Source organism: Lolium rigidum, chromosome 7, assembly GCF_022539505.1.
Source record: "Lolium rigidum isolate FL_2022 chromosome 7, APGP_CSIRO_Lrig_0.1, whole genome shotgun sequence".
Taxonomy (NCBI): Eukaryota; Viridiplantae; Streptophyta; class Magnoliopsida; order Poales; family Poaceae; genus Lolium; species Lolium rigidum.
In genome coordinates, this window is record NC_061514.1 from 9817803 (window position 1) to 9840041 (window position 22239).

The window sequence follows — 22239 nt, forward strand, 5'->3', positions numbered from 1 at the left end:
GATTGATCTTTCGCTATAAGATGGGTTATGAAATGCAATATCAGTATGTGTTTAATGTATTTATAAATGTATGGTATTAGTATCATGTTCTTATATTCATATTCTGGTTATGCTAGTATGCTAGCGCGTGAATAGTTGTTCGCTAGCCATAGTTGTTTGCCCTGACTACAAAATGCTTCCATATCTTGCTTTTGTTCTCTAGAACCAAGAAAACATAAACATGGGATCATGATTCTAGGCACGCTCAGTTAATCTCGGAAAAAATGATTCTGGACATCTGACATTATTCACAGACAGAGGAGCAGTTCATCTCACTGTTATGAAAAGGAGATTTAATTATTATTTTTGAGAACAAAACATCTTCTCCCTTATCACCATGTATTGCCGCCATGTCACGCCACATGTTATATTGTGATTTAAATTTATATAAAAGTGAGGCTAACTTCTGACGAGCGGAGAGAGACGCATCGCTAGGTAGGCTTCGCCGAAGCATTTCCATGTGAGGCTAACATGCTTGCTCTACAATGTATATTTCACATTTTTCTTCATAAAAGTGGAAATCCACAATCCACGTCATCAGTATTTACAAAGATAGCATTCTTATCTTTTAGATGTTGTGTATCATTTAGTGAAGACAATAAAACATGGGATAAAATACATTATCTTCTAGTATTATCTGTAAACTAATGGTGCGGATAGGATAATTTTCGCACCATTAATTTATTTTCCTAAGTAATATACTCCATCCATACCGGTTTACATGGCAATTACATATTTCGAAAAAAATAACTACTAATTTGGTCAACAAAATATTAAATATATATGTGACATGTATCTTATATTTTGTTAATCAAATTTGTAGTCAAATTTTTTTCTCAAAATTCGTAATTGTCCTCTAAACCGGTATGGAGGAAGTATAAAAGCACAGAGCGTGTGCATTCTCATGTGAAGATAGCATGCTTGGCCCACAATGAAGTTTAGCTTTTTGTTAATAAAAGTGGAAATCATGTCACCGGTATTTACTAAGATGGTGGCCTTATCTTATCTTTTAAATATTGTGTATCGTTTAAAGAAGACAATAAAACATATAATGCAATAAAACACACTATCTTCTAGTGTTATCTCTAAATTAATGGTGTGGATATGATAATTTCCGCATCAGTAATTTATTCCCGTCAAATAATATATGAAAGCATGGAGGATAAGAATTTCCATGTGAGTCTAGTATGCTTGCCGCACAATGTATTTCATCTTTTGTTCATAAAAGTGGAAATCCAGATCATCAGTATTTACAAAGATAGCAGTCTTATACTTTAAGTAGATATTTTTGTATCATTTAGAGAAGACAATAAAATATGTGGTACAATATATTTCTTTTAGTGTTATTTTTAAATTAATGGTGCAGATAGGATAATTTTGCACAATTAATTTGTTCCCCTCAAATAATATATAAAATCGCACAGTGTAATTATTTTCACGTGAGGCTGGCATGCTTGCCCCACACATTGCATTTCACATTTTTGTAAATAAAAGTGGAAATCCACATTACTAGTGTTTACAAAGATAGCAGTCTTATCGTGTATGGTTTAGAGAAGATGATAAAACATGTGACACAATACCTTATCTTTTAGTTTTATCTCTAAATTAATGATGCAAAAATGATCCTATCCGCTTACACACATATATCTATATTTGAATTCGGGACCGGCCATTATTCGACCTACTCAAAATCAGTTTAAAAATATATCGTATAGGATATGGTAACAACAAAATCTGATCTTATTCTATTAAATCCTACCATTAATGTTTGCATGCTCTTAAATATGAATAATATACTTCTACTAGTCGGCTGCCAACTAGATGGCCCTGACTCTTATCTTTGGCACAACACTTTGCATGCTCTTAAACATGGGCAATCCCAAAAAATGTTCAAAATTATGAATTTTTAGATTTAAAATAATTGAATTTATAAAATATTCATATTCGTAAAATGTTCAAAAAATTAAAAAAGTATTTTTCGAAAAAATATTCAGTCCAAAAAAGTGTTCAATCTCAAAAAATGTTTAAATTTTAGAAATATTTAAATTAAAGTATTCAATTTTTTTAAAATAAATTTTTAAAAATCATAATTTGAAAACCATCCAGATTTAAAAAAACAGATTTAGAAATATTCATCTTTTGATAAAATAAAAATAAAGAAAAGTGAGAACGACCCATGGGCCGGCCCAAAACACACCACCTGGGGTATGCGGGCTTGTTTTGGTTCAGTTCTTTTTTCACTGTATATATGATTTGGTCTGGTTCTTAATAGCCACGCACACATCAGTTCTTGATTCGAGGAAGTTATTAAAAATGGTTCCCGATCCATGGTGGCGTATCAAACCGAACGACTAGCATGACTTAGATCCTGATTACCTGTTCATATGGTCGGAATAAAACTCGATGTTTCCGTTAATAGCGAGGCGTCTGTGGTGATCTCGTCAATATTAAAATTCACCATGTCAGTCTCTTTTACTTCTTGAAGATGTTCATAGAGATATGATGTGCATTTATCCATAAGGGTAAGTGTATGTACATATTTATCATGCTTCGCAAGATACTTGTGGTGATCAAATCTGATTACTCTTGCATGTGTAGAGCCTGCCGGCCTGCCCGCGTCGCCTCGGACACTAGAGTCTGGATGGCACCCACTGCCAGCCGCCAGCGCATGTCCGTCAAGTGCCGTCCTAACTGCGGCATGTCTAGTTTTGATCAATTCAAACGAGGTTTTCCGCAATCAACGATTCAAACTAGCAATCCAGCCTTGAAGTCTGATCATGGTTTGATCTCTCTGATAACGACTATACTGGTACTATATGTGTCCTGGTCCTATCCTGATCCGTGACTTTGACTGTTTTCACGTTAGGCTTAGCTACAAGTGTTTGTTTTCCTTGCTGCCTCATACCCATTCCTCTTTTTTCCGTTTACATGCTCTAAAATCAGCGCTGTAGCCTTGGCCGTTGGTAAAAAGAGGTCTCACATTGGCGGTTCCAATAAGTTATAATATTGACATTTCTACAATTTCATTCATGAAGTGTTTTAAATTCATTTATATTATTCTTTTCTGGTTTAGGGAACAGGACAAATCATTTCTTCTGGAAACACGAGTATCATTCCTGTGTTGACAGTAGATCCGTTGTGAAGGGAAACTTAAGTTAGTCCTTAAAAGAAATTCTTCCGAAGCTAATATTGGTGATAACCTGGTGATAGAGAAGATCAATTATGAGCCTATGACAGAAGATTTTTTTTAGGGGACTATGACAAAAGATTTTATTCAAGAAATACGAGAGGGGTGATGCACTGATGCCTTACGGTAGAACATGAGGTTAGTTTATAATTTGTTTCTACATTTAGTCTTTAGCATTTGTATTGGATACATTTTTTAAGATTATATAAATTGACAGTTTAACACGGGGCAGATCTAGAAATGGGCCACGCACCGAGTTAGCCCGTGTGTAGACATTGATTGAACTACTATTTACACGAGTTTACCAAAAAAATAATAAAGGAGATTAAATGCAGGTTTGGGCCTAAGCCCAGTGCAACACGGGCTGCCCTGCAGGGTGCAAAAATATAGCTCCTTGAAATAATTACGAGTGAAGTTGAGTTGCAGATCCTATAGAGAGATGTCCTTTCTTTCTTTTCTCTCTCCTTCCCTATCTCTCATCTCCTGCTCTCCTTAGCCCCGCCCGTTGTCGCTTGAGTGGAGGGGCAGAGAGGTATAGCTTCTCTCTCCCCCTCTATATGCCACCCGTAGTTGCAGGTTTAGGTGTTGCCTTCATGGCATATGGCGCAATGCCACGGTGATGCATCTGGGCGTCTGCGAGCGGCGTCTAGGAGCTCATCTTCTTCTTCCCCTGACAGTCATCGTTGGTGGTTGGCTGCTATTGGGTCGGGATCTGGCGATAGCGCCCAAAATAATTAAACTCGGTTTGGACTTCCTCTTCTGCTGCAGTTTTGTTGCGTTCCTACTCCTTCTGGCCGGCCGTGGCGGCGAGAAGGTGTTGGAGAGAGTGGTGGCCTGCGGTTTTGGAGGAGGTTGGGGAATATCGATGCTGGAAGTTGGAGAAGAACACATGGTGGCTCGTTGCCGCCATGATCTGTGGTCATGCAGATGGCCTCTCCGGATTCCTTTGTTGGCATCAATGCAACCTCTTTTGTGGAAGCCTTTCCATGGAGCCATGGAGCATCGACGACGTTCATCGCTTTTACTGCCCCAAGTGGATTTGTCCCCGGTGGTAGCAAGAGTGGCCGGCGGTGGAGCTCCAGTTGTGGTGGCGGACTACAAGGACCAGGTTGCTTTTCCAACGTGATGTTTTGAATTCTTTGCGCAAAAGATCATGGCAATGTTGTAATTTTTTATTTCTTAGGGTCCTGTATAAAAGCTTATGTGACCATTCAGAATTAATGCAGTAATGTTCGGGATCCTTCGATGCCCCTTCCCTATTCAAGAAAAATAGTTATGTGATTTTTTTTAAAAAAACTTGGACCTCATTTTGCATCTGGCATGGGGATCCTAAATTTCTAGAGACGCCATGCAACGAACTGCACCGTCAAACCGTCGGACGGCAGGGTCGCGCCAACTGTGGCGGCTCCCTGGCCATGGACGCCGCGTAAGATGAACGGCACCGATGGGTGCATGCGGCGGCTCTCGACTCGAGCACCACTGCGTTCAGGTACGGCATGCCGCCGTTGGTCTCCGTCTCACCAGTCACCATCGCAGCTTGTCCTGGACGTCCACGACCACCAGGTAGGCGAGCGTCCACTCCAAGCAGCCCACGACCTGCGCCGAGTAACTCCGAGACGAGGCTCACCAGCTCGTCGTCTCAGAGAGCCAGACGGTCGACGTCGCCGTGCTTATCACCGCGTAGATCAAGACATCAAGGAGCGAGTCGATGTACGAATCGAGGATGCCGCCGGCGCTGCAGACTCGAGATTTGGGCTGCCTCCGCGCATTGATGAGCGGCAGGAACAGCTTGGTCTGCCTCCAACCTTGCAGGCTTGCACAGCGTCCAACCGTCCAACACGGGGTTGAGCGGTTTGAGCCTCCACATGGAGACTGAAATATCCTGTTTGACGAGCTCCATGGCGCTCATGTACGCGGCGTTGAGGGATCGCAGACGACGAGCACCTCGCTGGGTTTCTGGACTATTGTTTACTGGTGGTAGTATCAGGTTATGCGCTGTAAATTTATTATTTACCAACAATCTTTTTGTGAACCATAATTGGTAAAATACTTATTTATCACCAATCTTGTTTGTGTTGATGAATGCTAAAGGCTGTTACCCCATCAAGACCTTACCACCAGCAAACAATACTGCAGCGACCAAAAAGGTTATTTTTCACGCCCTTAACATTTGAAAATATATCATCGTATAAAATGCAAAACATTCATAGATTCAGCGAAACGTGTCTTGAATACAAGCTTCGTCAAATATCATATTCAAAACTATATATATGGATTGCCCATCCTTTTCTATCAGTTCAGAATTTTGGATGCGTCGAGTCCATGAAGCTTGACAAAAAACAACATCATTTTGTTTGGAATCTATTCCAATGAAGCTTCCATTACATCGATGGCGACGATGGGTATACCTCCTCATCGTGTTCCACATGTGAAGCATAAAGTACAATCAATTTTGTTTCGATGTACATTGTACGAAGGTTGTTATACTCAAACAATAATGACATGTGACTTGGACATGATACATAGGCACATAACTATGGTTTCTCTAAAATTTTGTGGACTATGAAATGAGAGTTCCCATGGCAACATCAGGCCAGTTTCTTTTCTATTATCCACGAACAAAGGTGATTACTGATCCGACATTAGCGTTGTTTGCATCAGATGGTTATATCTTGCAGTACTTTCCAAAGAAGAAAAACATTAGATGTACACATAAAAGACACAGGTATGAACGATCTAACTTATCAGAATGTGAAAATTCTCAACAAAACAAGGTGCTAGTAAAGCTGATGCTCTCGTGATCCTTGTCCATTCAACTCTTGTTATCATGCATGGATTGTCTGTCTTTCTTGTCCAGTCAGAATAAGACTGAAAAAAAAAGCAACTTTCGAAGGCATGAAACCTCTTCAGATTTAGAATAGAAATATTATTCAGACACAAGTAAAACTATACGTCTTTCTTGTTCCTCATTCAGAGTTTACAACTGCATTTTTTTCCTGCCGTCCATTGGTGATCAGCACTTTACATCTACTGCTTTCAAACATATTACATCTATTGGAGTCAACATCAACTCCTATCATCCTATGGTATGTCAATCTCTATATGTTGAAAACCCAAGTCTATACAGTTCCGGTGCGATTACCAAAGATTCTACATATGCATCTGTCTAGGGATAGGAGTATGGACTCACCTTCCTATCAGTTATGTTCCGTTCTACAGCAAACCAGACACACAGGGCATCCTATATATGATCCATTTCTCATGCGGCAGCGCATCTATCCCAACGGCCAAGCATCATGCTGACCGTCCCTCCGCCTTGCCGGTGCGCAAACTCCGTTACAGCCTTCCGCACACAAGCATCCCACGCCCTGGCTATCTCCTTGATTGATCGGGGTTCCGGGAGGTCAGCGAGGACATGCCGGAACGCCACGTCCAGTGAGACCGAGATGGCACTGGAATTCTTCCTGCAGGTAGCCGAAGCTATTATGAAGCCGGGCCAGATTTGGACATCCTGCTCATCAATTAGTAAACAAGCATAAACCAGCCACTGACCTTAGCACCTCATCTCCTCCGTCATTAATAAGTACCGGAGAGCTACTTGGATAATCTGGGGGGATAAAAAGCTTTGCGGGGCAGACAAGCGACTGCATCAGTTAGAGAGTCAGTCAGTACACTGTGGTGTGCACGGCATGTGGTGTAAAGTGCAGGAAGTGAAAGCCAAAGTACCATTTCAGATGTTGCAAAGAGTGATATTACGGCACGTGAAACGGACACAGCGTTGTAAGACAGTTTCAACGTTGTCCCGCCACCGCAGGAGGCAAACCCATCTGTTTCACAGTCACCAGACATGCTGATCACTGTATCGATAAGTGTGCTGTTAATAGATTTAATCTCTTCCAAGAGAGCATCATTAGCATTCTGCCAAGAAATATTCAAAGTATGTTAGGCTGTTAAGTGATGACAAGCAGAAAATCAGTTGTGCTCCGATAGATAAGAGAACAAATTGCACTGGGTTGCCAACTTAAGAACCTAATGATCAATCATGTTACCTTTGTTTTCTGCCTCTTGATGCTTCTTTTGCTGCTCGAACCAGAGTCAGAGGCATCGCACTCAAATGACATGCAACTGTTATCAAAACTTCCTGCTAGTAGCGATCCAGAGCATGATGATGTATTATTGAATACACGCTTCATTTTGTTCACAGTATTAGATCCACCAAACTGCTGTTGTTGAGAGGATTTGCAATCCAAAATTGTGCCAATTTTCCCAGGTGGAACAATGTCACCGATGCTAAGAACAGACCAGATTGAATTAGCTGAGCTGCGTAGCGCTGCTGGTGATGAAGACCTCATCTGATGTTACATATAAAATAAGCACGGAACTGTCAGTATAAGGGATTGCAACAATTCATGAACTGTGACTGAGCTGAGAAATCTGGTAGACATACCGCATCAATGAGACGATCGATGGGCTTCATAGTCACCGATGTTCTGTCCCTACATCGCACCTGATCCTCTACTTGACCAGCTGCTATCTCTGTCTGAAGTGATGAAGCTGACATTGGTTTAGTAGGAGTGACATGGTTAGAACTATTTGTTTTTGGTGGTGGTGGTGCTGCATTATCATGCAACAGAAAGTCAGATATGCTGCCAACGTCCTTTGAGAATCTGGACATCACCGGAGCACAGGGTGAGTCTGGTGCTACCCCTGGCTTGGCAACTGGTGAGGGGGTCAAGTACTCAAGCATACTGGTAGACCAAGATTGCAATGATCCTGGTGAACTGATCGAGGAAGGACTTGTTATTCCTAACAAGTGGCTGTGACTGTTATGTTGATGATCTGGTGATGTTCGAGCTGTAGTTGTTTGCCTTGACTGCAAAATGCTTGCATCTCCAGGTTGCTTTTGTTGTCTACTGCAATGGCAAAAGGTTAAACATTTTAATTAAAAAGAGCATTGCAGATTACATACATATGCCATGATAATTTCTGAAAAATGGGGTTAAGAGTGAACAGAATTGTTATCGTCTTACCGATGTTGGTTACTACAAAATGTTAAACAAAAATGAAAAATACTTTAGGAAGAAATCCAACACCTCATTACGACTACTTCATGTTATTAAGGATGGCATGTTCTGTTGATTCCGAAGCTAGGGTGACAGTCTACGCTGTCCAATATTTCTTCGCATTCTATTTTGGTATTTGAAGTAAATACATAGAATTGCATCAAACGAAAGAATTGATCTTAATATCTACAGATTTGTCCAAGCTATCGCTTTTACCAACCTTTTATCACCAGCGATTAGGGATACGTTTTCAGTAAGATTAATGGCTGCAGACTGCTGACCACAATTCTGCAACTGATATCCTATATTCATCTTTCCATCGTGAGCTTTAGTCTTCTTGATAAAATCCACCAAATTATGTATATATTTTTCGTACTTGCTGAACTCCAACCTTAAACCCTCGTGCACATCACTTTTCCTCAACTGCAAAAAATTTAGTATCTTTCTGATTTGCTTCTTGAGATCAACTTTTTTTCTGTATGAATTAGCTTTCGATCCAGGTAGTGACAACAATTGTTCCTGTATGGAGATGGAACAAAAGGTGTAAGTAACAGAGATTCACTGCAAATTATCAATGGATGAAGATTCATCTCTAGGAAAAGGACAGATGACCTCTGTTAGTACTGGAACACGAAACTTTTCCTCCAATTCAACAAGCTGTAAATAATACGCATCCTTCCAAGACTTGATCTGAAATGGAATATTGCAGTAATACGATTAGGCTGAGGTTCAAATTTAAGAAAAAAAACATCGACAACTCAATAATGTGATTCTGTCATTCCGCTAGTAATGCTTGTATGTTGAAATACAAGGTCAATGAAACCAGCCCTGTTATATTGTATTAGAGCCTTAAAGGACTAAATTGGGTTTATGCAGCAAATTTTGCATAACTAACGCATACTAGGGACATAACAATAACTACAGAAATATGAACAGTTAATTCACATATAAAAATATTGGATTCTCACCTGGCAATACATTTTCTCTATTACGTCACATTCTCTAGCACTTCCAACGGTAGCTGAAATAGCAAAAACTGTAACTTGTGAAAGATAAACAAGGCAAAGGAAAACATCGAATAAATTAATATTGCATTATCCATTTTTTTATGGATAAATCAGCAGTCAATACCTGGAATCTGAGAATTCTGACAGACAGAAGTGCTCTGTTGAGCACCGCTAATCTGTTGTAGAGTTCGAGCCATATGCTCAGGTTCAGATGCCTTGAACTGTGAATGTAGTAGATCTGTCAGCCTAGAATCCTGCTGATTATTCTTTCCTCCAAGCTGACCGACCTGCATCTTAGAGGCATCAGCCTGTTGTGCTCCAAGGATATGGTACCTTTGCAAGTCCATCTCTTGTTTGTTGGCTCCCAAAGTTTGCTGATTCATCCTTGTCAGCTGCTGCCTACCAATGGCACTATCATTCTTGGCAAGTAGGCGATTCTGCTGAGAATTTGGTTGAATAGCTGGCTTTGACACACTTGTTGGGCTGCAACCTACAAAGTTTGTAGCCTGCAGTTGCCTGGATGGGTATTGGCTCTGACACTGACTGGCTCCTAATTGCATCTGGTTTTCCACTAGCCCTGGAGTTATAGGTGTCATAGGCTGAGAAGTTGGCCTTGGACAAGCCATCATCACCGGCTCTGACATTACAGAAGAATTGCCTCCTTGTAAAGCCTGAGGTGCATTAGTCTGTTGCAATTGGCTACGTGACTGCCTTCGTCGTTGCATCTGTTCACTTCTTCTTTTCTCAAATAAGAGCAACTTGGTTGATATATTTCTCATGTAGTCTTCCTGGACAAGTTCAAAATTAAAATAAACCATGAGAGACAAGAACGAACCATACTCAAATGTGAGCCAAGTCAAAAAAAATAAAATGTAATGCATAACTGCAAGTGCCTAACGTTTACTTTCTCGAGTTAACCAATTAACAAGCAGAAAGATATCATTGTAGTATGCATAACCTAATAATGCTAGATTTTCCCCCTGATCTGAAACATAACAAAAAAAGGCTTATTAAATGGTGCAACGAACCAAGACTGGATAAACACACCTTACTGTCGGCCCCACTGAATGCTTCCTCCTCAAATTTGGAAACAAAACGTTGGGCCTCTTGGGAATCAGGAGCATACCTAGGCTCGAGATATGGGTTCAATCTGGTAGTTCTGAATAAAATTAGACAGAAATGGGGTTAGGATCATACATCAACGCAGGAGCTTGTATTATAACAACACTCTGAGCTCAACTTATGTATTTGCGATGCAGCCCCCAGAATCAAATTAACCATTAAAACCAATGAAATCATTCATGACGATGCACACAAAATAGACACTAGAAATGTGATCACGGCACCAGGTAGCCTGTAAAAAGGTGTGTCAATAGCTAAGAGGCATCTTCAAATTAAGCGAAAACAAACATTTCTAGACGGCTGGCAAACCAACTAAACCAATTTACCGAAGTATTAAAAAAATGACATCCTGCCCCGAGACAATAACCAAGCTGAGCCCTAGCACACTACTTGCAAACCCGTTTAGCTACTGGCTGAAAAAATTCAGCAATCACCGGACCCGATTGATATTCAGTGGCGGTCACCAATCAAAACCAACGTAGCTACCAGGTAGGGACATGGACTGATGGTCAATTAACTTAGTTGGATCGAACTAAGCAAGGGCTAACCAATTTACCAAACTATTAAGAAACGGCATCCTGGGCAGAGACAATAACCAAGCTGAGCCCCAGTACACTACTTGCAAACCCGTTTAGCTACTGGCTGACAAAATTCAGCAATCACCGGACCCGATTGATATGCAGTGGCGGTGACCAATCAAAACAAACGTAGCAAGCAGGTAGGGACATGGACTGATGGCCGATCGAAGTAAGCAAGGGCACACAAATGCAGCCTGCTGCGTTCCAGCGTTGAATCGCAAGCAGGAACGGCCAGGAAATGGCAACACAGATAGAGGATCAAAACCAGTAGCCCCAGAGGCCTAGCTTGAACCCCCGTCGGCCGAGCGGAAACCCTAAGCCCTGAACAAATCCGCTAAGTTCCATTCGACCCAACCCAACAGTGGGGAAGAGTCTCGGTTCGTACGGAAACATAAAATCCTGCAGAGATTCGAGCTACGGGGCAATCGATCGATCGATCGCGAGCGGAACTGCGGAGGGGGGTCGCGTCGCGGTACGAGGACAATGGGAGGGGGAGGGAGGAGTGGTAGGTGCCGCTTACAGCTTCCGGAGTACGACGGAGCGGAAGCCGGGATCGTCCGCTAGCCAGTGGCGGCGTCTGCCTCCGCCGGCGGCCGCCATCGTAATCCCTCGCCGCGGCGGTGGCGTGCGAGGGAAGGAAGGGAAGGGGAGCGCGCGGCAATGAAGCGGTATGCTGTAGGTGGAACCTTCATCGCTAAGAAAGTGTTCGTGTTGAGCGAGAAACAATTATCGCGAACAATAAGTTTTGGCTCGAATTAAAATCAACCAAGTCGTTGTAGTATAGTGGTAAGTATTCCCGCCTGTCACGCGGGTGACCCTGGTTCGATCCCCGGCAACGGCGCTTTTTTCATTTGGCTCGCTCCTTTTTCTTTCTATTCTTTTATTTTTTTATTATGAGATTTTTCAGGTTTATTTTAACTATAATTGCAATACTAGTACTAGCTGAAACCCACACAAGTTGCAAAATCAACACGATGCCATGGAATCAATACTACTACTCCCTCATTACCTGAGATTTATCTAAAAAAAAATTGAAACGCAAATTTATCTAAATTTAAATGTATCATTTAGATAAATCTTAGATAAGTTTCATGAGAAGAAGGGAGTATTACAAACACACACTTTAGGCATAGACTACACAATCGTGGCGTAAAGTTGTTTATAGATGCACATGGATTCATCCCTGATTTCGGTTCAAGAAACATAACTTCGAGTATAGGCATGCAAAACACGTCACATTTAGCTAGTTTGTACTTCTTTTTTATGTTGCTATGATGTCATGCATCAGGAATGTCGCTTTATAAGAGATCACGACCACTATATAACAACATTTAGACAGTCCAGCTACTCAATATTTCTTCCTGAAATATATCCTCAGTAGTCTTCAAACACTCTTTGTCTTCCTGCTCTCAGCCAGAGGTCAGCTTCGCCCAGGATCATCGCGATGATATTTGGCATCGTGTCCGCTCGAGCCTGGAAAATGCGCTTGTTTCTTTCCTTCCACAACGACCACCAGACCAGCTGCGTGAGGGAGTTCCAGCCCTTGTGCTTGATTTTGGGAAGCATGCCTCGCGTGGTTGACAACCATTCCAGTAGCGATTGATCCTGGCTTGGAAGGAATCATGCGGGCAGATTAGCCATCGGCAGAATAATGCACCAGACTTGCAACATCATCGGGCAAGCACCGAGCAGATGTTGCGCCGTTTCATATGGCGCCGTGCATAGGGTGCATCCATCATTGTGAGGCCAACCCCTCTTTGCGAGCATGTCGGTTGTGAGACACCGTCCCTGAACAGCCAGCCACGCAAAGATCTGGCAGCGCAAGGGGGCGTCGCTAGCCCAGATGCAAGATGTGTAGCTTGTTTGTGTTGGACCAATGAATTGCACGGCATAAGCTGAAGCAGCCGAATATGTGTCATCTGCTGTCCAACACCAGGAGACAGAGTCCGACGTTCCAGGCTGAAGGGCAACACCTTGCAGCTTCTCCCAGACCGCAACCATCTCAATCACCAACAGGTGCGGCAGGTCCCGTTTCAAGTGTCTGGTCCAGCGCTGATCAAGCATGGCTTGGGCGATGGTCAGTTTCTTACGAGTGCACATCTTGAACAGATTAGGGGCCATCTCCTTGATGCACATGCCGTCGAGCCAACGACCAGAAAGAGAGGTGCTCGCCATCTCCTAGGTGAAAAAACACAGAGGCTGCGAAGAGTGACCGCACCTTGTCGTCAATGGGTAGAGGGAGGCCTTGCCACGGCTTGGTCGGAGCCATCCAAGTCTGCCATAACCAGCGCGTCCGCAGCGCGATGCTGGTAGCCTGCAGATCGCGGACGCCCAAGCCACCAAATGTCGTCGGCCTGCAGACGGTTTGCCACTTGACTAGGCGCCACCAGGAGCCACCTCGTCTTTTGCCCAGAAAAAACCCCGGGAGAGCTTGTCCATGGCCTTGGATAACCAAACCGGAGGAGCAATAGCAAGCATCTGGAAGATAGGCATGGCCGCAAGGACGTGCTTCACCAAGATCAATCTAGCATCAATAGAAAATGAGCCTTGGATCCAACCCTTCACTAGAAAATGAGCCTTGGATCCAACCCTTCACAAACCGCGGGAACCTGATTAATTTGTATCCCTTGTTTAGAGTAGCTTTCCTTTTGCTGTAGTCTTGCACACCTAGCTAGCTCTCACTTTTACATGCTTTCTTTAGCTTGTAATTGCTTTTCCTCTATTATCAATGAATAGCAGTTCCGCTCTGCATTTTCAGTCAAAAAAGAAGTAGTCTTCAAATTCCAGTTTTTAAACTTCATATAGAAACAAATTTAGGTGCGTGGAAATTCACTTTTGATCTTGCGTGCATATGCTCGCGGCAATCGGAAAAACATTTTAAAATTCTAAAAATAATAAAAGAAAAAACTCATACATACATATCGATGTTTTATATGTGCATGTCAAGTTTAGCTGAAAACATATATTTTTCTGTCCTGTGTAAAAAAGATAAAGAAATATCTCATGAAAAACTTTTTTAGCACCGAATTTTATCTTTTTACATGACACAAAAAAGTTGGTTTTTATGTGAAACGATTTTTTGAGCACATAGAACATCTATATATACTCGTGATTTTTTTTTTGTAGGAATATTTTTACTCCCTCCAACACTTAAATTTGAACTAAAATTCCGTTACTTTTATTGATCGGAAGGGATAACATTTAAAAATGCATTTAAAACGTTTAAAACTGATTTTTTTTAAAGGATCATGTAAAAAAAATGTCTCGTCCGATGCGCAGGTACTTAATAGCTTACATCACAACAACAACAAAAGTTGAGCATCGTCCTGTTTCTCATACTAGTAACAATGTGAAGTATCATACACTAGTATCATGCACATGATACTAGTTTATGATACTACCCTCATAATGCATAGTATCATATATAAGATAGTATCATAGTATCTTCATATTTAATGTTTTGTAAAATCTCAATGTAAATTTAGGTACATGATGTATTTGCCATTAAGTTTTCTAGTTTTATGTGCTATGATACGGTATCATATTATGATACCACTCTCATCTATCATCTCATTAATTTGTGCGCCACATCAGATTTTTGCCAACTTACCATGCATGATTTACTTATGATATTCCTATTGGGGCTAGTCTCAGCGGCCCAAAACACAAAACAGTATAACATTCAGTTCGTGAAAGACTGTTGGACAAGAGTTCGCAAGAACACAAGACACTAAAGGATCGTGATCAGGATAATCTGAATCATCTCCAAATGTCTGCGTTCATGAAAGACTGTCAGTCAAGGGTTGTACCAGTGTGTCACCGGAATGTATGCGCATGAAAGACTATCAGTCAAGGGTTGTGCTAGTGTGTCACCGGAAAGCTCACGCACTGGGTATTGTGGGGACACGATCACTGAATTGCGTAAACACAGAGCTACTTCCTGGTTCTTGCCGATGCTGAGTTCATCGATCCAAGCCATCTTACAAGATCTACTAGCTACTGCAGATTGCAACTAATGGTTCATCAGCTAGTTGTTTGGACCCCAGTTGCTGAGGTACATGACTGTGCGGAGCTACTCCTCCTGCTCCTGCCTCGCCTTCCTCCTCGCCGCAGCACCACCGGCAGCGGGCACCGCCTTGCTCTTGCTGTTCCCGGTCGCCGCAGTAGTGCTGGCGAGCTGCTGGGCGGACCGGAACGCGTGGCTCCAGCGGCACAGCCCGGCGTGCCGATCCTTGAGCGCCTCGACGGTGCCCGCGCACGACGACCTCATCGCCGACGTCCACGACGACCCCATCGCCTTCCCGGTGCCGCTCGCCATCCGATTCACACTGTATGGTCTGCTACGAGCTAGCTGCTCGAGTATGCTTCGATTCGTTCGATGCTGTGGCTTGTTTGTGAAGTGGTAAGCTGCGAGATGCCAGTGTTCGATCGTCGTGGTGCTTTTATAGGAAACGCCGGCCGGCCGGCCGGAGCTGGTCTGTAACCGTACATGGAGAGGTGCAGGGAATGCTAGCGAGCTTCGTACGTACGCTGGTGCGGGCGCGCGCATGGTTTATAGACTCGTGGGCGGAAACCGGGTGCAGAATTGAGCCGGCTTTTGGCGTCTCAGGAGGTTGTTCGCGGAGGCCGAGGTTGGGGAATGCGACGTGCCGCTTGTGTCACTCATAAGTTGTTGTTGTGTGCTGTCACTGTAGTGAAGTCAGTGTGCTACCTATCCACACTCGCTTCGACTGTGAGCAGTAGCACTAGTACTGTACGGTAAAGTTTCAGATGCATGAACCTTAGTCTTCGAAAAAACTGACAAGGGGTTAAAAATCCCGCTTTAGATTAATTAGTTGAATGGCCATTGCTACAAAATCTCTAGGAGGTGCCACTACAGAATGACGCAAGACCCCGACTACCGGAAACCCTCGACGTAGCTACAATGGTCCGTCGGCGTAGACCCAGCTCTGAGCGTAGCCCGTATACTTCGACGGCCATCCCCGGCGTCTAGAATACACTTCAAACAAAATTCATCTCTTACATTGATAATTTTAACTCTAACTACATCTAATCTTAGGTAAAATTACACTTATGATCAAACTTCTCAATTTGGTTACCCATCTTCAAGCCCTAGGCCCTAGCACGCTTAACTTCTTCGTTCCTTCCAATTGAGTTTCGATGAAAGAAACAAAACATTATTGATAATACTACCATATCAATCTTGTTTATCCTTAGACCAGGATAACACAACACTTTATTATTTTGAATTTTAAACAATTATTAAATAAATATCAGTGGTTAAGCAATAATAATCTTTATGCAGAATGCAATTATTAATTTTAATTTTAAAAATTTAAAATTATGAATTTCTGGCAAAAACTAAAATCTTCCCGCTTTCATATTTCCATTTGAAATTTTTAGAATTTTAAAATAGCAACCAAGTAATTCTAGGTGAAATGGGATGTAACTTTTTGAGACCATCATTTTAATAGGCCATACATTTTTTGTGACGTCGTATGTAACAGATAATGTCATTTTACCGAGAAATAAACTTTTTTGCAAAAAAATCGATTTTTTTAATTTACCCTAATAATAGGTTGCGTAACATACACTAATCTCAAACGATTTTATTTTCTGAATTTGTTTTATCATTTTTTGCCATTTCGTTGAAACTTAAAAAAGTTTAGGCCTACATCGAGGGTGGCCATCGGCGTAGATAAAAGAAAAAAAAGGAGGAGGCTATGCCGAGGGCAGCCCTCACCCTAGCTCTAATGCCGTCACGGCCTGGCTTTGGAGGGGCGCGTGTCCAGGCTAACCGACGGCCCGGAGTGCGCCGAGGGTAGCCGTCAGCGTAGCGTTACCGACGCCGAGGGCGTCGATACACCGACGGATCTTTTGGCAGGCTGGCCTGGCCAGGCCATACACCGACGTCCCCGACTTTTGGCCATCGGCGTATCAGTCGGACCGTCGGTGCTTTGCGCCATTCCCCAGTTGCTGAGGTACATGCCAGTCCGGAGCTCCTCCTCCTGCTCCAGCCTCGCCATCCTCCTTGCCGCGGCACCACCGGCAGCGGGCACCGCCTTGCTCTCGCTGTTCCCGGCCGCCGCAGTTGTGCCGGCGCGCTGCTGGGCGGACCGGAACGCGTGGCTCCAGAGGCACAGCCCGGCGTGCCGATCCTTGAGCGCCTCCACGGTGCCTGTGCACGACGACCTCATCGCGGACGTCCACGACGACCCCATCGCCTTCCCGGTGCCGCTCGCCATCCGATTGACTGTATGGTCTGCTACGAGCTGCTCGAGTATGCTTCGATTTGCTCTTGCCGATGCTGTGCTCATTGAACACTGAGGTCGTCAAGTGTGTCACCCGAAAGGGGAAAGTCATATCTAACGGAGCCGGTTCCTACCGGTGTCCCCTCCACCAATCACTTTGTGCCACCTCCTTAGGTATCTCAAGAGTATTTCTGCTAGAAACTATGTATCCTGATTAACTGCAAACCGTGGAGCCCTGCAAACCGTGGAGCCCACCCATGTGGTTGTGTCTACTCAACTTCACCCATGGCTTACCTTTCTCTCTCTGCTATATTATTGTTTCGTGAAACAGTGAGTTCAGGTCTCCACCGTGGAGCTTTTGTGGAAGCTCTATATATGATTCAACATTTTTCAGTTATATCTTTTAATTTTCGAAACAGTTTCTGTTCATTTCAAAAATAAAAAATTCTTAAAATTTTTGTGAGCTACTCAAATCAAATGAGCAACATATTCACAAATCATAAAGTCCATATATCACAATCTCATTTGTTAGTAAAATCTATCCCAACCAATAGTTATTCCCATTACAATTTTGAAATCGTGATTTTAATTATTCATTTAAAAATATATAGAAGAATTTCGGTTCGTTTTGTTCACACATATTTCAGTTATATTATTTTGTTCACACAAATATTATTCACACATATTCCAGTTATTTTTATTGTAAAAATAGGTTTAGTTTGTTTCAGATTTTTAATAAATGTCTTCAAATATATTTGGTTTGAGTATGTGTTCAGTAATATTTTGGTGTCACAGAAGTATGGCACATGTCACATATATTTACTGAATTTTGTACATCTTTCTGAAAATATGTTCACAAATATTGCAATGAAATATATCAGCAACTTAACGCAAGTTTCCTAGTTTTCATAGAAATTATCCGTAGCATTCACATATATTTAAATTATGTATTTCTTTTCAAATTTGTTTAAGTTCAAATTTGGGAAAACATATAAAGCATTTGTGAGCTAAATCGAGTAAAAGCATGTGTGAGCTAATTTGTCACTCCAATGTATGAAATATAGCAAATGTCTCATATTTATGTTTTTGGGCCATACCAAGTATGACCTAATTATGTTTAGATGCAGAAACAGTTTTGTATCAAAGTGATAGGACATATATTACACTGAAATTTGTGACATATACCCAAATAAGATCCTATTATGTTTCAGAAGTCATTTTTTATTGCATATATCATTATTATATTAACCAATTATATATATCATATAATACTGATATTTGAGAGATTCTTTTTACCATCCATATTAGTTACATCACCAAATTGCTAATGTTCCAAATATGTTTTAGAAATGCATCCCTTTTTTTATTTAGAAAAGATTGTCCACAGATTGTTCGCACAACACAATCTTTTCATTGCAGCACAAATGTTTCACAAATTTTCAAAAAAAAATAGACGAATCAAATTTGATTGAAATGTTAGAGCAAATGAAAAAGTATTGCCAGATGGATTAACCACCACCAAAACTGGATGCAGTAGATTTGATATGAGATAGTAGACTAAACTTCGGACCGAACCAAAATAGTCACCACCAAAATCACTCTTCCGATTAATAAGCTCATCAGATCGAAACAGAAATCCCCAAATCCAGAAATGAATCCCAAACCTAGAACATGCACCGCCGCGGCCGCTAGAGAAAGCTTCTTGCACGGCGCCGCCGATGCGCGTAACCTGATGCGCCCGGCGGCCGATGCCCGGCGCGGGAGCTCCTTCTCCCACTCTTGCCGCCGTCCGCCCGCAGGCCTGCACTCCCGCCGTCAACTCGCTTGTCGTCGCTGCAGTACCACCGCTGTATCACGCACAGACCGGAGCATTCCGGCCACCGGCCACCAGCCGCTCGTCACACCGCTTTTACTGGATCGAGAATCCCAGATTGAGAGAGAAAGTCAAGGTGGCTGTGCGGTTGTGCCTTGATATTATCGGAAGTGGTGGGCCAGTCATGTATTTTATACGTATCATGTATCTGTATCCTATATGCAACAAGATATACCAAAGAAGAAAAAGGAATACCCGGGTCCCGTTCCGAATCACAACCTCCCGAGGGAACGGCTGATTCTTGACCGGTAGTTACCGGCTCCGCCAGAAAATCCGTGTCCGAAACCACCCGAAAGCTCACGCACTGGGGAGTGGAGTGGGAACACGATCACTGAACTGCGTAAACATAGAGCTAATTCCTGGTTCTTGCCGCGATGCTGAGTTCATCGATCCAAGCCATCTTACAAGATCTACTACGTAGCTAGATTGCAACTAATGGTTCGTCTTCGTCAGCTAGTTGTTTGGGCCCCAGTTGCTGAGGTACATGACAGTGCGGAGCTCCTCCTCCTGCGCCTGCCTCGCCTTCCTCCTCGCCGCGGCACCACCGGCAGCGGGCACCGCCTTGCTCTTGCTGTTCCCGGCCGCCGCAGTTGTGCCGGCGCGCTGCTGGGCGGACCGGAACGCGTGGCTCCAGCGGCACAGCCCGGCGTGCCGGTCCTTGAGCGCCTCGACGGTGCCCGCGCCCATGCTCATCGCCGCCGCCCACGGCGACCCCATCGCCTTCCCGGTGCCGCTCGCCATCACTGTATAGTCTCGTGACTGTGGTCGAGTGCTTCGATTTTGTTTGGTGTTGTGTCTTGTGTGTGCGTGGTAAGCTGCGAGATGCCGGTGTTCGTCGTGGTGGATTTATAGGAAACGCCGGCCGGCCGGAGCAGTTTCGGTAACCGTCGCTACCTCGTACGTACGGCCGCGCGCATGGTTTGTGGACTCGTGGGCGGAAACCGGGTGCAGGATCGAGCCGGCCTTTGGCGTCTCAGCTTGATTTTCGCGGTGGCGACGTTGTGTCACAAGTTGTTGTGTGCTGAAGGCAGTGTGCTGCCTATGACGGTATGACCTATCCATTTACTGTACCTGTACGGAACGCATCGCTTTAAGTTTCGGATTCATGAACCGTGTTGGGGCATCCCGGCATTTTTTTCCAAGGATCTCGAGCCGGCTTTTAGGGAGCTCTCTAGCACCACGACTGCTAGTTTCTTCGGATGTTGGCGACGTCCCGTTCAGCGGTGCACGCCGGCAGGCGGGATAGAGAAGTTTCGAGCGGCGACGCAATGCTCTGGAACGAGTGGTAGGCACATAGGAAGTGTGTGGGGAGATGTATTGTGTCTATCTGGAGATGAGTGACGTCTCTTTTGTAAGCACATAGGAGAATTAGGATAGAAAATGAAGGAACATAAAACAAACTGAAATAGTTTCAACTTGCAATAGTTCAAATTTCATTCATGTGTGATAGAAAGAGAAGAAGTCTCGGCTCGAGCATTCCTGCAAACTGCGGCGCGCGTGTCATGGTGTGGTGAGGAGGGCGGCAAACGAGGAGGAGCGTGCATGTAGGAGTCCTCTTCTTATGCTCACTAGCATAATGCCCGTGCATTGCTACGGATACACTATCTTAACATTGATCTAACAAAAAGGAAATATTTAAAACAAGTAATGGCACAAGTAACGCTCTAGAATATTAAAATTTACATGTAATAATCTTAAGAGAAACGGTTTTGCTAAGCATCGGATGACTAAGATTATGTGAAGTCTTAGTCAACCTAAACTACCTTCGGTTATGCATCTAGATTGGTGAGGGAAACAAACAAGATACGTGACCAGAAGCATCAATACTATCTCCTCGATGCATCCATTGAAACAAGTGGCGGCTTCCTCTCTCTCTTATCTTTGTTCAAATAACAAGCAAGAATATATCTCTATCTCTCTGTTTTTCTCAAGAGATAGCATCAGTTCTCTAGATTTGCATCTCTCATGGTTCACTGAATTTGTGATGGTTGTTTCCCTCCTCTCTCTCCCCCTCTGATGTTCCTATTTCACCATGTCGCCCATATCCATATCTTTCTCTCAACCCGGCCCATGTTGCTCCTCTCACACACAACAGGTAGCGCATGGCCCCTGCCGATTGGTTTGCTAACATATAAAGGGTTTTTCTTCCAAAATCTTCCAGTTCTCTCCCCTAAATAAAATCTTCCAGTTCTCAGGAGATCGTCAACATGCACCACTTTTGTATTCTCTCATATATACATATTTAATAGTTTCTCAGTATTACCTGTTATATGCATTGCAGATATTGTATGATAATTTCTCTTAATCCAACTCACACATAGAGGTGAATTGTACAATTAGCAAAAACTACATAGTACATAGATGGGATATGCTCCAAAGCCAATTTTTGTGAGTTACATAGTTACAAAAATTTCATGACCGGTGAGTTTTCTTTAGACTACTAATCTGAAACTTAAGATTTTTTATTAGACTACATACTTTCGAATTTGGGTATAAAAATTGGCACGAACATGCATATGTGCATCCTCTACGTACAAAAAAATTTATTTAATTTTTTGGAGGTCTGGAAATATGAATTTTAGAGCTACACTAAAACTCTGATATTTTTTTTAGATCCTTGCGCCTCTCCATGAACCATTTTCTTCTAAAAATCGATGCATACATCAGAAATTACTTTGAAAACTGCAGTAGTAGCACGCTCACTGCTGTATGAATTTTGAGCTGCAACCCGTACCAGTCCGCGTAGCTGCTCTGCGTTCTTTTCTTCTTCTGCCACCCAGCTCCTCTGTCTCCTCTTCTTGTACATCGACGGGTGCAGCCCAGCACCTACCCCATCCAGCAGCATCCCCATCTCGGTGATGGCCGCGTCGGCCGATACCTCGCGCATAGGCTGCCACGACAAGTGAACTGCCAAGGGGACATGGAAATCCCGGCCACACGAGCGCGCCCCTCCAGCTTTCATCTGCCACGGTCCATCCTGGCACGATCGCGCCCGGCGCTCGCCCTTCGGGAGAGGAGGTAGAGAGGCGGCGGATCGGCCGGCGCAGGTGGCCCAGCGGCGGCGCCGCTCCAGTGCGCGAGAGGCGGCGGATCTTTAGAGCATCTCCAACAGGCGCTGT

General features: G+C 43.3%; 3 protein-coding genes across 4 annotated transcripts; all 3 read right to left on the bottom strand.

Annotated features, from left to right (window-relative positions):
* Positions 1-6137: 6137 nt before the first annotated feature.
* On the bottom strand, positions 6138-11596 carry LOC124678228 (mediator of RNA polymerase II transcription subunit 15a-like). 2 transcript variants are annotated; one of them, XM_047214147.1, is made up of 11 exons: positions 11517-11596; positions 10344-10455; positions 9421-10084; positions 9258-9310; positions 8902-8979; positions 8510-8808; positions 7674-8136; positions 7276-7578; positions 6953-7144; positions 6779-6870; positions 6138-6690 (listed from the first exon to the last, which is right to left on the bottom strand). In XM_047214147.1, exons 1-11 carry the CDS (start codon positions 11594-11596, stop codon positions 6486-6488), a joined length of 2541 nt encoding a protein of 846 aa, XP_047070103.1. In that variant the 3' UTR covers positions 6138-6485. The 2 variants fall into 2 exon arrangements, with proteins under 2 accessions (XP_047070103.1, XP_047070102.1); XM_047214146.1 differs by having other exon boundaries at positions 7674-8139.
* A 3472-nt stretch (positions 11597-15068) lies between these two features.
* Positions 15069-15314, bottom strand: LOC124675310. Its single transcript, XM_047211373.1, has one exon. The coding sequence runs from the start codon at positions 15312-15314 to the stop codon at positions 15069-15071; it is 246 nt and encodes an 81-aa protein (XP_047067329.1).
* A 4259-nt stretch (positions 15315-19573) lies between these two features.
* Positions 19574-19861, bottom strand: LOC124673731. The gene has a single exon (XM_047209771.1). The coding sequence runs from the start codon at positions 19859-19861 to the stop codon at positions 19574-19576; it is 288 nt and encodes a 95-aa protein (XP_047065727.1).
* Positions 19862-22239: the final 2378 nt, after the last annotated feature.

Excerpts from the sequence above, each read along its gene's own strand:
- LOC124678228 (XM_047214146.1), bottom strand. The coding sequence starts at position 11,596 with ATGGCGGCCGCCGGCGGAGGCAGACGCCGCCACTGGCTAGCGGACGAT. Across the intron at positions 10,085-10,343 it reads TCAGTGGGGCCGACAGTAAG|GAAGACTACATGAGAAATAT; the intron begins GTGTGTTTATCC and ends GAACTTGTCCAG. Across the intron at positions 9,311-9,420 it reads TCAGAATTCTCAGATTCCAG|CTACCGTTGGAAGTGCTAGA; the intron begins GTATTGACTGCT and ends TTGCTATTTCAG.
- LOC124675310 (XM_047211373.1), bottom strand. The coding sequence starts at position 15,314 with ATGGCGAGCGGCACCGGGAAGGCGATGGGGTCGTCGTGGACGTCGGCG.
- LOC124673731 (XM_047209771.1), bottom strand. The coding sequence starts at position 19,861 with ATGGCGAGCGGCACCGGGAAGGCGATGGGGTCGCCGTGGGCGGCGGCG.